The sequence below is a fragment of the Neopsephotus bourkii genome, unplaced genomic scaffold (genome assembly GCF_033783945.1).
Source record: "Neopsephotus bourkii isolate Nb327-2 ecotype Australia unplaced genomic scaffold, CSIRO-AGI_Nbou_v1 NB_1825, whole genome shotgun sequence".
Taxonomy (NCBI): Eukaryota; Metazoa; Chordata; class Aves; order Psittaciformes; family Psittacidae; genus Neopsephotus; species Neopsephotus bourkii.
In genome coordinates this window covers 10,265,466-10,282,013 of record NW_026902298.1, presented here as the reverse complement: position 1 = coordinate 10,282,013, position 16,548 = coordinate 10,265,466, and the positions used below count along the sequence as shown (strand labels likewise).

The 16,548-nt window shown below is 44.8% G+C and overlaps 1 protein-coding gene across 3 annotated transcripts; it reads left to right on the top strand.

The window, feature by feature from the left end:
• Positions 1-1,256: 1,256 nt before the first annotated feature.
• On the top strand, positions 1,257-16,192 carry NR1H3 (nuclear receptor subfamily 1 group H member 3). Of its 3 annotated transcripts, none has more exons than XR_009723902.1 (8): positions 1,257-3,453; positions 6,649-6,915; positions 9,981-10,189; positions 10,431-10,610; positions 10,967-11,066; positions 12,618-12,829; positions 13,391-13,485; positions 14,240-14,258. XR_009723902.1 is itself a non-coding variant. In XM_061343300.1 (8 exons), exons 1-8 carry the CDS (start codon positions 3,336-3,338, stop codon positions 14,384-14,386), a joined length of 1,230 nt encoding a protein of 409 aa, XP_061199284.1. In that variant the 5' UTR covers positions 3,013-3,335; the 3' UTR covers positions 14,387-16,192. The 3 variants fall into 3 exon arrangements, 2 of the variants coding, with proteins under 2 accessions (XP_061199285.1, XP_061199284.1); XM_061343300.1 differs by having other exon boundaries at positions 3,013-3,453; positions 12,618-12,731; positions 14,240-16,192; XM_061343301.1 differs by lacking the exon at positions 12,618-12,829 and having other exon boundaries at positions 3,004-3,453; positions 14,240-16,192.
• Positions 16,193-16,548: the final 356 nt, after the last annotated feature.

Below are 16,548 nucleotides of genomic sequence, written 5' to 3'. Positions count from 1 at the left end.
CATGGAGTGCAGGAGCCAGGGCTGCTACCTCTAGTCTCTGTCAACAGCACTTTGTGTTGCAAGAGCGCTGATCTTGAGACCATTGGTATCCCAGTCATCCCATTGTCTCAGGAAAAAACAAGGAAAGGGAAGAAATGGAGTAGGGCAAAGCTGATGGTGACGCATTGAAAAGCATTTAGTGTCTCATTTGAGACATGGGTGGCAAGGGCTGGCAGAATGACTTTCCTTAGCCTTTCATCCCTGTGTGCTTCCTCACTGGAGTGTGTCTGGTCATCAGGTTCCTCTGTTCTAGACGCTGCGTTGGAGAGAAGCAGTTACTTCATCTTCTGTCACTTGGCCAGCCCTGGTTTCTAAAACTGACAGAGTTGAGACAGTCAGTGGGCGGCAGCACAGCAGATTATGTGAAGAAGACAGCGTTCCCTCTTGCAGTTATGCCTTGCATCACCTTTCTGCATTTTTAATTGAAGTGGCAGTGCAAACTGGGAGATGTTATCCTCTAGTAACATGGGGTTTAGTGCAAAACTCAACAAGAATTTTAGCCATTTGAAAACAGCCCTCCTGTATTTCTGTGACACCTAAGTCCCTGGCCTAGTTATAGAGCCTCTCACTAGTGTACCTGTGGGGAAAACCCTAGTTTAGGTTTCTTTACTCCCTTTAGGGGGCCTACAAGGATGGTGGAGAGGGGCTCTTCATCAGGGACTGTAGTGATAGGACAAAGGAGAATGGGTTTAAACTTAAACAGGGGAAGTTCAGGTTAGATATAAGGAAGAAGTTCTTTACTGTGAGGGTGCTGAGGCACTGGCACAGGTTGCCCAAAGAAGTGGTAAATGCTGCATCCCTGGCAGTGTTCAAGGCCAGGTTGGACAGAGCCTTGGGAAACATAGCCTAGTGTGAGGCATTGCTGCTCATGGCAGGGGTGTTGGAACTGGATGATCTTAGGTCCTTTCCAGCCCAAACCATTCTATGATTCTACCTAGCACCAGAGTGCTGCTGTTTGTAGTTAGGTGGGTTTCCCATAGCCTGCAACTGTTAATGCATCTACAAAACTAAACCATGCTGTGTCTTGGGAGCAAAAAAGATGAGGAGCCTCTCCTGTCTGGCCCTTGGAGGAGGCTGGTGCATGAAGTAGGAACATGTGGGTTGGCATTAAGCATGAAGAGGGTAGCTGATAGGCCTTACCCTTCATCATGCCCTGGGTGTGCACATGGACTTATACTCCACTCCCAGCTGGTAGCTGCAGTTGTTGCCAGGAAGTCTGCAGTCTCTTGGAAACTCCCCTTCGGGCTCTAGATGTCCTGCTGACAGCAAGTTTTGCTCTTGCAGTGTCAGTCATGGCTGTGCATGACAGAGTTTTGAAATCCCAGCCGGCTGGATGCTCCTCTTCTGCTTTCTGGAATACGTAGCAGTTGTGGCTGGGATGCAGCAAGACTGAGGCCCTGAACTGGAGGCAGTGGGGCCTTAGAGCTATCACTCAGTCCTTCAGAGGGGGATTCAAACTCTCCCTTTGGAAAATGACTGTGGCACTGCTGCTGGTGATTCATTCTGCACAATAGTTAATGTTTGAGTGACTCTTTTGCATGGTTTAATGGAATGCGGAGATGCACTGAGGCACTACACTTAGCTTTGTTGTTTCATGCCCAGACATGTCCAGAGACATCTGATATTGGCATCAGTGAATTTACATGGAGTGGGAATACAAGTTTGGTTTGGGTTTGTTTCAGTGAAGTTCCTGTCTCCATCTGATGCTCAGTGCCTCTCCACAAGGTTTTCAGTTGCTGCAGTCCAACGATTCAGTGGCTGCGTGCATCAGAAGGGAGGGATCTCTGAATTCCTTATACACTCTGAGGCTGTGTTTACAAAGCTCATGTGGATTAATGTGCCCTGTGGTTTTTAACACCTTATTACCTGCCACTGTGTAATAGAGATGGCAGGAGCTCAGCAGGCTTGACAGCATGACTGCTCTTGTGCTTGATGACCCTTTCAGAGTCCAGAGAGAAGGTGGTTTGTGGAAGTATTACTTTCATCTTTGCCTTTGGTGCTCTAAGAAGAGTTATGCAGTCTGGTCCAAAAACCCAGGAGGGAAGAAGGGACTTTGGGACCTCTACCTCTTCCCATTCAGCACTGCAGTGCGTGGGGCATGATCCTGCTTACCTGATGCTTTTGTAGCTGGGCTGCTGCCCAGCTTTCTGTCATCTCCTGTCTTTCAGAGAATGGCAGGCTTCCAGTCCTCAACTCGATCACTCAAGTTAAACTGGTACAGGCCTTTAACATAGTTGCTTTTTAAATCGATTAATCCCTTTAGCTCGCATTGGTAAATCACCGAGTTAAGATCAACTGATCAGATGCATGTTCAACCAGATTAGGGCCGTTTACATCAGCAGTTTGCACCAGTTTCACTAAGTCTGTGCAGTCAAACCAGTGAGGCCTTTTTCTGTGCAGGTGGGGCTTTTTGGAAGAAGTGATTGAATTCACTTTCCTGGTTCAGGTTCTGCACTGGAGTTAGTGCTGTATAATAAAGCTGATTTTCAGTATGGTTTCCAGGTTCCAGAAAAGGATATCTTCAGAAAGGGGATGGTGAACCTCTTTCGTGAGGGTGGCATCATTTCCTGTAGATATGATGCTGGCTTTCAGTTTCTTTCTGTAGGTGAAGGAAGGATTTGTCATCCTCATCTTTGATACATCATTAATCTTTGGCACCACCTGTGCATAATGATATTAATAGGGAAATTTGATGTTTTGTGGTATTTGCTAAATAACTGTAGCAAAATTGTCTTTGACAATGCTCTATGTGTGCTGCAGTGCATGCCGTAAAATCCAGGGCAGCAATGAGCTATTTGTTACTGGAAGCTTTAACAAAGGCAACCAGTTGTAAAGTCTGGAATTTCCTTCTTACACACCTGGAGAGGTCAGGGCTGAAGTCCTCTGATGGTGTTAGCAGTAATGAAGACTTGTTCTGCTTGGATAAATGTTTTGGCAACAGACAGATTTGCTCCTGGCTGTGCTGATCTTGTACCTTTAACACAGTTTGTTAAAATACTGTGTTTCAAGAGCATAAACATCGATAAAACAAAGGCAATTGTCCCTTGGAATAAATAAGGAAGCAAACTCTTGAAGCTCTTTGTTATGCAGCTTGTAGTGGATTTGGGGAGTTAACAGCCTCAGTAGCTGAACTCTGCCTCTTTTGTCTGTGTGTTTTTTCCACAGGTACTTCCTTTCCGACTTTTCAGTGGCAAAGAGAAACTAAATACCTTGAAGAAAGACGCCTGCGGCCCCTTGCTTGGCAGTAACGATGCTGCAGCGATGAGATTATAGTGAGCCCTTCCTGTGTGGCCTCCATGGGTCCCACTCAACTCAGCACACAGGATCATGGGAAGAGGATGGCAAGTGTATTTGAGATGGAGGAGGAAGGGCTTTCACTCTTACCTGGCTCAGAAAACCCCCCTGAGCAAGCAGGTATGGAAAAATTCGGACTAAATCCATGCAACCTGAAGGCTACCCATTCTTTCATCTGGAAAAATTGATACTTGGCAAAATTTAGTGTGAGTTCTGCTCTGCTTGAGGCACTCAAAGAGAATGTCTAAGAATAGAATCACTTCTTGATAGCTGAAGATCACTGGGTTTACGCAGGTGACAGATGTATTGAATATTTTGCTTACTTGACCTTCCAGAGGCTAGGTCCATGACAGTAAACTGAATTTCTTTTTGATAGCCTTATCAAAACCTGGTGAACAATAAAGCTTTATCACAGGTGTCAACACACCAAGTTAGTGATGCAAAGAAATAATAGGTTCTTGCAGATTCATATCATGGGAAGACAACAGACGTTTCCTCTACATATTTCTGAGGTTAACTGAGGTCAAAAGCGTATCAGGAAATAAGACTGAGATTTTGCAGTTACAATTGCTGCTGACACACAATCCTACACTGTTAAACTGTAGGGAGATGTAGTATTACATCTCTGATGGGTAACAGGAAAAACAAGAAAGCACAAGTGAGGTGTCCAACATATAGTTGGCAGCTTAAAGAAAAGATGACAAATAAATGTGTTTGCTAAACAGTGAGGCAATGGGCAGTCCCTCATATAAGGAGGTGATCTGAACAGTTGGTTAGGACTTACCTGTAGAGTAGAAACAAAGACAGTAGTTGAAAGGCAAAGAGATATTAGCCAATAAAAGTCCTTAAAACAGATTTAAGGACAGAAAAAGAAAACAATAGATAAATGGCTTATAAAAATGCAAGAACAAAAGCCACAAAATGTGGAAAAAGTTATTAAATAGGGGATCAAGCAAAGAAGGGGAGGATGCTAATGAGAGCTAAAGGTGCAGAGATAGCGTTCATGCTTGGTACATCTCAAGTTACTTTGATGTTCTCTTTCACTACAGAAAAAGACAGTAATAAGCTGTTTAACTAAAATGATCAGTGTTCAGAGGTGGAAAATAATTTGCATAAATCCAAGAATTAAGACCATGTGTCTCAATAAATGGTAATCAGCTGTTTACATAATGCCTGAAAGACAGCTAAGAAATCCACAAGATGAATAGTTTAATCTTTGGAAGTCATTAAGTTACTCTGTTGTCCCTCAGAAACATATGAACATGTTCTGAGGCTTCCACAGAGTTATTATACCCGTTCATATATGTGCAATGGCAGACTGAGTAATCTGAATATAAGTAATTTGACTATAGTATTTGGATACAGGGAAGAAGTTCTTTACTGTGAGGGTGGTGAGGCACTGGAATGGGTTGCCCAGGGAAGTTGTGAATGTTCCATTCCTGGCAGTGTTCAAGGCCAGGTTGGACAGAGCCTTGGGTGACATGGTTTAGTGTGAGGTGTCCCTGCCCATGGCAGGGGGCTTGGAACTTGGTGATCTTAAGGTCCTTTCCAACCCAAACTGTTCTATGAGTCTATGAAATAACCATTGGCATTGCATAATTTCCTCTTAGTAATAGACTGTGTGAAGAGAAATACAGTAGAACAAGAGAGGGAAATATTAGAGACTTAACCTTTCTGATGACATTTTCCTGCTGCCCCATCTGCAAATAGAAGTGAAGGCCAAAATGAGTGACCTCCAGACCTCTGTAAAGTCTGTGGGATTAAAAATTCGACACCAAGATACTTAAGGTTGTGAAAACCAATATGAAGTAAAGGACAAGAATAATTTCTGAGACTGACCTAAAACTGTTCACCATTTCAGGAACTTGAGCAGAATAGTATTTCTGAGATCTAATAGATACAGATAGACATATTAGAACCATATGTATGAGCATGAGATATGCTATTGTAACCCTGATGCTGATCAGGAAATGCAGCAGCCTTGTCCTGCAAACCAATCCCTATGAATTAACTCCAGTGTAAAGGCTTTCCAGGCATATCTGAGCATAATCTGAAGATTTATCAAGACATGCTGGTTGTAATCTTTATGAACAGCTGACATAGAAAAATCTATAATATCTGACGTACAGAAAAATCCTTGTGCTCTGAACTGTGCAGAAGGACGTGTCAGATGTCAGCATGGCTAGAATTAAAAGGAATTAAAAGAGAGATGGCTAATAGGGAGGGGATACACAAATAACATTGGCAAGCATTTGGCTGGAATGCTTAAAGTGAGACACAATGGAGTTTACCAAAGGTGTTTTCAGAAAACACCCAGTGTCAAGATGAAGATCTGTCAGAATAATATAGGAAGAAGTGGGAACTACTCCACAACACCATAGAATCATAGAACAGTTAGGGTTGGAAAGGACCTTAAGATCATCAAGTTCCAATCCCCTGCCGTGGGCAGGGACACCTCACACTAAACCATGTCACCCAAGGCTCTGTCCAACCTGGCCTTGAACACCGCCAGGGATGGAGCATTCACAACCTCCCTGGGCAACCCATTCCAGTGCCTCACCACCCTCACAGTAAAGAACTTCTTCCTTATATCCAATCTGAACTTCCCCTGTTTAAGTTTTAACCCATTACCCCTTGTCCTATCACTATAGTCCCTAATGAAGAGTCCCTCTCCAGCATCCCTATAGGCCCCCTTCAGATACTGGAAGGCTGCTCTGAGGTCTCCACGCATCCTTCTCTTCTCCAGGCTGAACAGCCCCAACTTTCTCAGCCTACCACCTGAAATGCGAGGCTGCAGTGAAGGCCTTGTGTTCCAGATGGAGCAAGGTTTAGTAAATGAACTATCAGTATGAGTGTGCTTCAGTTTTAGGAATGGGGAATGCTCTTCATTGAAGAAGAAATGAAGGCTTTGGGGTTCCAAATGTTCACAGGGCTTGTGCAGTGTGCTGCTTGCCTGCTTATTGCCCCCAACACCACCAAATTGCTGTCTTCTGCCTTGACAGTTTCCTCAAGTGTTCCAGCTACAGGGATTGCCTATGGAGTCTGCTTTTTGCAGGGTCATAGTTTCAGCACTGGTTTTCTGTCACTATTTGGTTGCTGAACCATTATTCCTTATCCTTGTGCATGAGTGTGGCAAGGAACAGAAGTAAGAGAACTGGAGGTGAATTCTGTGTGTTTGGGAAATAGTGGGTTTGCGTGAACCCTATTGGTTCTTGTCAGGAATGGGGCAGTCAGCTGCAGACACCGTGCTTCCCTCACATGTGTGGGGTTTCTTTTCTTCTTCCCTCTTTTTCCTTGGTCCTGTTCGCTTGGTAGAAAATCCCCCCCTGAAGCGGAAGAAGGGCCCAGCGCCGAAGATGCTGGGCAATGAAGTGTGCAGCGTGTGTGGGGACAAGGCCTCCGGCTTCCACTACAACGTGCTGAGCTGTGAAGGCTGCAAGGGCTTCTTCCGCCGCAGCGTCATCAAGGGTGCGCAGTACGTCTGCAAGAACGGCGGCAAGTGCGAGATGGACATGTACATGCGGCGCAAGTGCCAGGAGTGCCGGCTGCGCAAGTGCCAGGAGGCGGGGATGCGGGAGCAGTGTGAGTGTGGGAAGGGGTGGTGGTGGGAGCACAGTGGTGTTGGGGCAGGAGGTGTGTGAGCATGGGCCGGGGATGAAAAGAAGGGGGCAGTGTGAGTGCTTAGGGGTCACATGCGGGCTGGAATGCCCATGGAAATCACTGAGCTGTATAGCAAGATCATGGAATAGTCAGGGTTGGAAAGGACCTTAAGATTATCCAGTTCAAACCCCCCTGCCATGGGCAGGAACACCTCACACTAAACCACGGCATCCAAGGCTCTGTTCAACCTGGACTTGAACACTGCCAGGGATGGAGCATTCACAGCTTCCTTGGGCAACCCATTCCAGTGCCTCACCACCCTCACAGTAAAGAACTTCCTCCTTATATCCAATCTAAACTTCCCCTGTTTAAGTTTGAACCCATCACCCCTTGTCCTATCACTACAGCCCCTAATGAAGAGTCCTTCCCCAGCATCCCTATAGGCCCCCTTCAGATACTGGAAGGCTGCTATGGGGTCTCCACGCAGCCTTCTCTTTTCCAGGCTGAACAGCCCCAACTTTCTCAGCCTGTCTTCATACGGGAGGTGCTCCAGCCCCTGATCATCCTCGTGGCCTCCTCTGGACTTGCTTCAACAGCTCCATGTCCTTTTTGTTGAGGACACCAGAATCACCTGGAGAGGTGATGCTGTTGGTGGAACACCACCAGTGTGCTGAGAGCTGCAGTCCTGCTGTATGCCTTGTAAGAGTGTGTGGAACAGGACATCAGAGGAGAGAGACTTGCAACCAAGATTTAAGTATTCTTCAGTATACTGTCAACTGTATCGGTAAACTCAGGCTTGTCTTGTGATCGGGACTGCAAAGTTGCTCACTGTGCTCTTTGAACATGCACTTCCCTTTGCCTTGTGCTGTGAGCTTGTGCCAGAGGTCAAGGGCAGCACCACAGCACTGCAGCTGTGTTTGTGCAGGCCTGATCTCGTTGCTCCCTTTACTGAACTCTGCTATTTTTCTCACACAAGCCATAAAGCTGCTGTTTCTGAATATTCGACAGCGGTTTCATCCCTTTGTTGACCAAGGCTGATCAAATGGGTGCTTGGTTAACATTAAATCTGTATGAAGTCTCCTCTGACATCCAGCACCCGGAACAGTGAGGAGCAGAGGGTATTTTGGAAACATCTTATAAAAACAGTTCTGCAGAAAGTGAGTCCTGCTGAGCTGCAAGGCTGCTTATCCACCTTGCTAACCTTCTATTGCAGGTAGATAGCAGAGAGCCTCATTTCTGTCTTTACTCATTGTCTTATGTTGAAGACAGCTCTGGAAAATTAGGCCAAAAGGAATCTGTGAGTTATTGTCAAGTGCTCAGCAATTCTTGTCGACACTGTAATCCCACTGCAAATTCATCTTGTTAATCTTGACAGAAACCAAGGGCTTTTTCCTCCAGCTGTTTCACTTGGAAGCTCATTCCAGAACTTCCCTCTACTAATTGTTGGAAACATTCTTCTAATTCCCAGGCTGAAGTTATTCATGGCCAGTTTATTGTTCTTAAGCCAGCGTGAGCCATGAGGTTAAATAGTTCCTTTATGGAAAACCAAGTAACCTAGATGCTCTGAATTTAGCATGGTGTAGAAGCTTGCATGTAGGCAGTTTTCGGGATTCAGTAATATCTGGTCAACTTGTTACTCAGCTATAAATTCCTTGTGCATCTGAGTCCCAAGATGAGGGACTGTCATCCCTTGGATCAATTACTTCCCTTCTTAAACTAACATGGTGACTAGCATTCTCTAACTTCACAGATCTCCCTTAATTTGGTAATTACATTGGATATTCTTGGCTATTAGAATTGTCATTTTTGTGTGTGTGCATCTTCCCTGTTGGAAGTCAGGGATAAGGGTTACTCTCAGCTTGAGCATGCCATGTCCTTCCATCTTTCCCTCCAGTCCTTTGGACTGGACTGTCCATTTCAGAATGCTATCTCATGATAGATCGTCATTTCTTGTCTTCGTGTTTAACATAATCCTTTTAAGAAGTGCATGCGTATACTTATTCAGTTTTGGGGCCTGCCTTCATTTTTAGCTTTGCTCTGAAGAAGTCTGGTGGTTTGTTTCTTGGGTTTTATCCCAATCAGTCCCTTTTCTTCTTCTTGTTCATTCATCACTAACAGGATGGTTTTCTTGAAGACAGTCCTTGAATCCAGGTCTGCCTGGTAGCTTCCTGGGTTTTTTGGGTGCAGCTTGCAGATATTTTTTGCAGCTTTGACTTAAAAAAACAACCACATCCTCTACGTTCAAAATAGTGAATTCTTCCATTAACTCAGTTGCAGGCTGTTAACAGGTTTGTATATTGAGATTAGCTAATGAGCAGTTGGTCCAATAAGATTTTCACAACACGTGCCTCTGAATTGCTTTATTCCTTACAATGATAGCAGTGTGCCTTATTTCTGTGCTTACTGAATGACATCTCCTTTGACCTTATGACTGACTTACAGCCCTACTGAAGGACTTGTGGTCCTTGGTGCGTTTTATGCCAAGCTATTCTTTCGTTATCATCTTGCAGTGTGTTACTACTCCACAGTTTGCTACAGATGGGCTGTGTAGAAAATTGTTCTTTCACTCTTGGACTCCATCCAGTACTGGCTCTGACCTCTCAAGAGGAAGATGAAATGACACAAGTTGTTAATTTAGCAATATCGGGAAAAGATACAACAGCAGGAAAATATAAAATCCAAAGGACATACCATGGCGTGTGAAGAGAGCATCTGTTGGAATCTGTTAGAACATGACATTTTGGGGAATTGTGCAATGGGGAAACTCACTGTTACCTTTCTGAGATTGTGAAGGGAGCTTCTGTCCTTTGTGAACACTTTGCAGGACAGTATGAAGTGAAAGGCAATGGAACAACTTGAAGTGGGGAAAAGAGGGAGAAACAAATGAGCAGTATCACTGTCTGCTGCCTGTGTTGTGTACACTCACATGCACCAGATACAGGCATCTGTGATCTCTGCCTCTCCATCCACAGCATGTTACCCTGTGTTCGGTGTGGTTTCCAGTGTGCTTGTATGTCATGATTGATCTCTGGCTGTTCCTTCTTTAGATGTTCTGTCTGAAGAACAGATCCGACTGAAGAAAATGAAGAAGCAGGAAGATGATCAGGCTCGGACAGTGGTGGTGCGTCCAAACCCTCCGAATCCTCCAAGCCCTTCCCACAAGCTGACCCCTGAACAGTTGAGCATGATAAAGAAGCTTGTGGCTGCTCAGCAGCAGTGCAACCAGCGCTCATTCACTGACAGGCTCAAAGTGACGGTAAAAACTCTACCAGTGTTCCCAAAATCAGAAAAAGTTTGGGGAGTTGGGTTTGTGGGTAAATTATGTGGGAGAACAGATACACTTCAGGTATTGCATCTATGGGCTGAAGTTCTGTGAAGAATAGCAAAAGATAATGACACTTCAATGCATCTCATTTTCTTTCTCTGTTCACTTTATCTTCTTATCTTTCTGCCCTGGCTCCATCTTTCACAAACACCTTCTCTTCCCATTCCCACAGCCATGGCCCCAAATTCCAGACCCTAATAACCGTGAAGCAAGGCAGCAGCGTTTTGCTCACTTCACAGAACTTGCAATTATCTCTGTGCAAGAGATTGTGGACTTTGCCAAGCAACTACCTGGCTTCCTGGAGCTCACTAGGGAAGATCAGATCGCTTTATTGAAGACATCTACCATAGAGGTGAGAGTTTGGCTCCTCCACAATACACAGTAGCAGAGAGAAAAGAATCTTGACTATTCACGTGGTTCCATCCCATTTTTTGGGGATAGCAGGCTGAAGGACCTCAGCTGTGGGACCATTACTGCAATGCTTGGCTATAGGGCCATGGAGGAGAATGAGGCAAGAGCCTTAGTAGTGGTAAGCAGGTTTTTCCCCCTTCCCTGAAGCTGATACCACAAAGGATGCAGTAGAATTTGGTTTTGGGTTTTGCTTGGTTGGTTGTTTTTTTCCACCAGAGATGCTCTGACACTCCACAAATTACCGATATTGTAATGTTCTTCTGTTTTCAAATCAGGTAAATGTGTTTCTGGTTTCAGGTGATGTTGTTGGAGACATCTCGGCGCTACAATCCAGAAATTGAGAGCATCACCTTTCTTAAGGACCTGAGCTATAATCGGGATGACTTCGCCAAAGCAGGTGGTGCATTAGACAGGTGTTTCTTCTTTCCCTGTGTCTTGTGTTCTTTCATCTTTTCTGTTTTAATGTGAGCTGCTGGAAATACTATGTGAGGCATTAAAACTGAAGCCAGGTGAGAGGTTGAGAATAGGACCAGACCAATAGCCCCACAAACCCTTTTTTGCCTTTAACATGTGATACTAGCTTAGTTCTTGTCTCTTTAGGTGTAAGCTTTATTTGGGAAAATCGGACTCTTATGGCACTAAAATCTTTCTGTAAGAGTGCACCTAGGGCTAGCAACTGGTGTGAGCTTCGTTGCTCATAGAGATCTCATGTGGACATGTAGTTTTAAAGCCATATCAGGTAACAGTAAATCATACCCCAGTCTTCTCTCCTTTGCAAGTACATCACTTGCTCATCTGGATGCATGCTTTGAATGGTGACGTTAGTGTGATTACACTTCAGTTGATCTGAAGTCTATACTGTGCACTGAAGATCCCTGCGGAGGACTTTAGTCATGTCAGCAGCTCAGTATGTGAAGGTCTGTGGTGATGTCATTTCTGAAGTCTGTTTTTCCATGAGCAATGAGTGTGTGTAATTTCCAGTGGAGTAACAAAAAGTGTGTATCCAGCATTTCTGGAAATGAGACTTTGCTTGTCTTTTGTGTGACTTTGATTCCTTGGGTAACTATCTAACTGCTTACACATAGGATGGGTTTTATATCCAAATTTCCTCTTTGGTCGTCTTTCTGATAGTCTTTTCTTCAGATTATTAGGAAGGCAAAAAGCAAGCAGCCAGAAAGATTCCCTGCATCTTGTTCTTCCTTCTCTGATGGAGTTGTGATGCAGAAAATTAGAAACTGGGATGCTTTTTGGAGGGAGAGGCCTAAAGTTTTCAGCGTGATTGTATAGCACAGAGATCTGATTTGACAGTGGCTTCTGTATGTTACAATAACATCAGTGCATTTCTGCCTGTCTGCCTTTATCAAAGAGGTGATTGGAAGCTTGCATCAGGCTTTGCCTCAGCTCTCCCAGCTTTCTGTGCTGAAGGAGATGGCATAGTTCAGGCTTCTTGGAACTATGTATTTTCAGCTCAGACGAAGTTCAGATGAGCTTTAATCCCTGGAGTGTGGGATTAAAGCTTTGAAAAGCAAGAAGGTTTGAAGGAAGTGATGGTGTGAAAAGCAAGAGGGTTGGAAGGGAGTGATGGTGTGAGAGTGGAAAGCATAGATGTACTTGTGGGCTTCTGACTTTCCGATAGACTTACCTTGATAGTTGGTTTCATGTTCCTTTAGCTGTTGCCTGGTAGTGTGCTGTGAGGCATTTAAGGCTTTAAGAGAAACCAGAAGTAGTGTCATTTTACAGTTAGAGCCTGCCTCCTCACCTACTGTTGTTGGTGCTCACCTGTGGTAGTGGGATGTAAAGGTAGATTTCCACCACACTTGGAATCTAACATTAGAGTTTTTCCCTTCCTCCTGTCCTCCCCACTCCCTGACATACTGCAGTGGGTTTCTGGCAGCTTATTCCATGAGGGAAACCATTGCCTCACATTGTTCCCTTCTGTTTGCTGCAGGTCTGCAGTTTGAGTTCATTAACCCCATCTTTGAGTTCTCAAAGGGAATGAATGAGCTACAGCTGAACGATGCCGAATATGCACTTTTAATCGCCATCAACATTTTCTCTGCAGGTAAAAAGCCAAGGAGATCTGAAGAGCTGCAGCAGTGAGTCAGAGGGCAAAGAAATTAGAGTTTAGGAAGGTCATAAGCTGAAGAGGAGTAATAGAGGGTATGTAAGGTCTAGTGATAAAGGGAGTGTGTTACTACTTCTGCTTAGGGTATTCACTGCATTATGAATTTTCTAGTTCCACCTCCAAAGGAAATCCACCTCCAAAGGAAAAAAGATTCCCCACTGCTGGAAAAGTGTATGTTAAAATCAGGTGATATTTATCTTCCTCATTTAGAAACTGCTATTTCACTGTCCCATTAATGTACTCTGCACACTTGTATGAATTGGGTCACGCAGCAGGAGTGACATCTAGTGGCACCTTCTCATCCTTACTGGGGCAGGAATGTGAGAGCAGACACTGATGTGGTGCTGTGTGGTCCCTCTAACCCTCCACCTCTCTAGGAGTCAGATCAGACTCCACATGTGCCATCACTGGGAAAGAACAGTTACAGAAAATGGACATAGGTGCTGCAGTCATGGAGGACTCTCCCACTGTGCCGGATGAATTCGAGATGAGGTTTTTGGGGAGAAACCATCCTGAGGGACTGGGGTTAGGCAGTGATGTTGAGTTCAGTGAAGTTGCCTGAGGCCATCTACTTACTTGTAACTTGCTCCTGGCAGACCGACCGAATGTGCAGGACCAGTCCCTGGTGGAGAGGCTGCAGCACACCTATGTGGAAGCCCTTCATTCTTACATTTGTATCAACAGACCAAATGTAAGTGCCTGACCAGAATATCTCCAACGATGATGCAAACTGATTTTGTGTTTATGCAGGCACAGTTCCTGTGGTACTGTCTGTAACAGGTCTCTTGCTCTCTGTGATGTTATGTTCTTCCCTTCTGAAGCTGTTTGATAGAAAATGTAAATGCAGGATTTGTGAGCTCTCACAGCCTTCTGTCCTGTAGCATATTCCATAGTTTAGCCAGCATGGAAAGTCTGGATTTCAGGACATGGTGTAGTATTCTCTGTCAGGGGAGATCTTGGAGCAGCTTCCAGTGCCTAACAGGGGCTTACAAGAAATCTGGAGAGGGACTTTCTACAAGGGCAGGTAGTGACAGGACAAGGGGAAATGGCTTTAACCTGACAGAGGGGAGACTGAGATGAGCCCTTAAGCAGAAGTTCTTCCCTGTGAGGGTACTGAGGCGCTGGCACAGGGTGCCCAGAGAAGCTGTGGCTGCCCCATCCCTGGCAGTGTTCAAGGCCAGGTTGGAACAACCTCGTTTAGTGAGAGATATCTGGGACCATTGGCAGGGGGTTGGAACTGCATGATCTTTAAGCTCCCTTCCAGCCCAAACCATTCTATCTCATGATTTGTGTTCTTCCAGGCTGTCGCCTCCTGGATCATGCTGGGTTTAGAGGAAGTCAGGGTTGTGGTTACAGTGCATCATGTGTTGTGGTGATTTTATTTATCTTTTAACCAAGTTTTAGTGTGACTTTGCTAACAGCTGCTCATTTGTCTGCCTCTGCAGGACCGCCTGATGTTTCCACGGATGTTAATGAAGCTGGTCAGTCTTCGGACACTGAGCAGTGTCCACTCTGAACAAGTGTTTGCCCTTCGGCTGCAGGACAAGAAACTCCCTCCCCTGCTCTCAGAAATCTGGGATGTGCATGAGTGACCGCATGCTCCCAGAGCACTGACATGCTGACATCATGCCATCTCCCAGCCTTTGCTAATGAGAAGCCAACTTTCCCTCTCCAAAACACTGAACTCTGGGCTCAGCAGTGCAGGGAGTGATGAGCCTGGGGTTTCAGTGTTGTCATGAGACTATTCAGAAGGCAGCTGGGGTAGATCAGATTGGGGGGGTTGGTTTTAATGTAGTGCCCATACCCCAAAGGAATGACACGAAACATCTGAACACGGTAGAAATGAAGACCTTCCCCCATCATGCACCTCTTCCTTCTGAGTCTTTCTCTTCTCTAAGCATGTCTTGAGGGTTTGCCCGCTGATACTCTCCTTTCTCTTGCTGATTATGAAAATGCATTTGCAGGAACTTGCCAAACCCTCTCTATTGAGAGTAACCCAGCTCAAAAGGCTTCTGCAGGGTCCCCAGTGTACCTGGATCTGAGGAGCTCAGGGAAGTCAATGTGGATGTTCTAGGGGTTTCACTGGGTTTCCTATAAATAAAATCTCTTGTATGTGCTGCCCTTTACAATTCCAAGAGAAGTAGCTTGTTATTTCTGTATTATGAGACTTCATCTCTAGAGCTGCCCTTTCATTCTGGCCCTCCTTTGGAAAAATGATTCCTCTAATATGTAGTGCCCTTCATGTAACAGGGAGGTCCTCTGGATAGGGAACGTTTGTACATCAGAAGGATGTCAGGCATAAAGTAGTGGACTATTTTTTTACTGTAATACATGACAGTTTTATCTCATGGTGGTTCTCAGCCAGTTCACTTTACCTTCGAGTTGCTAACAGCTGGAAAATTGTAGTTCCAAACAAATCAGAGCATAGATTTTAGAGGGTGGAATAGAAGAAAGATAGGTGGGAAGGACTGGTACCTAGGCAAGGTAGGTGTAGTGGAAGGATCCTAAAAACTTCCAAGAATTTGGAGCATGTGGCATGTGTTCCAAGGTAGGTGTGAAGATGTATCAGCGAAGGAGAGAGGACACACTGCATTTGGTGAAATACGTGGGCATTGCATAAACCGTGGGCTGCACAACTTCCAGATCATGGGCTGCAAGAATATTGGGTGTAACCGGATCTGTCTTCTTGCTTTTGCCAAAGTCTTTGCAAGGTACTTGCTCAAGGTTTTAGTGATGGTCATGGGACGTGAAGGTCCCCCCTGTATGAGGAGTGCCAACTGCTTTAGAAGGACACTTGGGTCTTGTATCCTTTCTTCACTCTGGGCACTGTGAGATCCACACTGGATTTATGTCCCAAGTTCATAAGTATCCACATCCATAAGTATTCTAGGATTTACACCAATATTTTGTTTGCCAGAAGAGAAATAATACTCTTGTAAAACCCGTTCCTTCTTTTCTAAGAAACATCACCTTACGGCTGATCTCAGAGATGTAACCTTTACTATCCTGGTAGCTTGGTCTCATGAGTCTTCTCTGTGATAGGGGTCTATGTTTGCTTGCCCGGTGAGCATCCCAAGAGCCGAGGTTCACATGGCTCATTTTTTGTTTGTTTGTTTGTTTTTTGGTTGGTTTATTATTTTTTTTGGCTGTGTATCTGAGCGCTATGCCCGTGGTGAGGGTATCGTGTCCATTTTGCACTTGAGGTTGGTCCCCTGCCACTGGCCTTCACTCTGCACCTTTGTAAAGCATTTGTAACAATCTGTAAAATAATCTGTTGTTTTTTATAACTCGTTGCAATTGCAAAAATTCTTGTTTAAATCTGTATTTTTAACTAATCTGTTTGAGAAATGTTAATGTTTATATAAAAGAATAAAGCCTAATACAGGATTTTGACATTCTCTGACGTGCTGTCATTAGTCTGGAGGAGGATGGAATAAGTTCTTGATGTAACAAGCTCAAAGCTGATAAAGTGAATATATGGGTTGGGGAGAGGCTGTAAGTGGTGGAAAAGAAAAAGCAGTGCAATCCCGGGCAGTTTCTTTTGGCCTCTGAGATTTTAGCTCCCTATGCACCATGCTGTGTATGTCTGAGTAGGAGTCCAGTGTGCGCTGGCTGTTGAGTGGATTTCAGTGAGATCTTGTAGCTGACACCTGGCATGAGTACATCACAAATGATTACCACAGGAGAAGAACAGGAGTAGGTATTCACATGCATTACCTCGAAAGGGAGAGCAGAAGGGGGGAAGCAGAGAGCT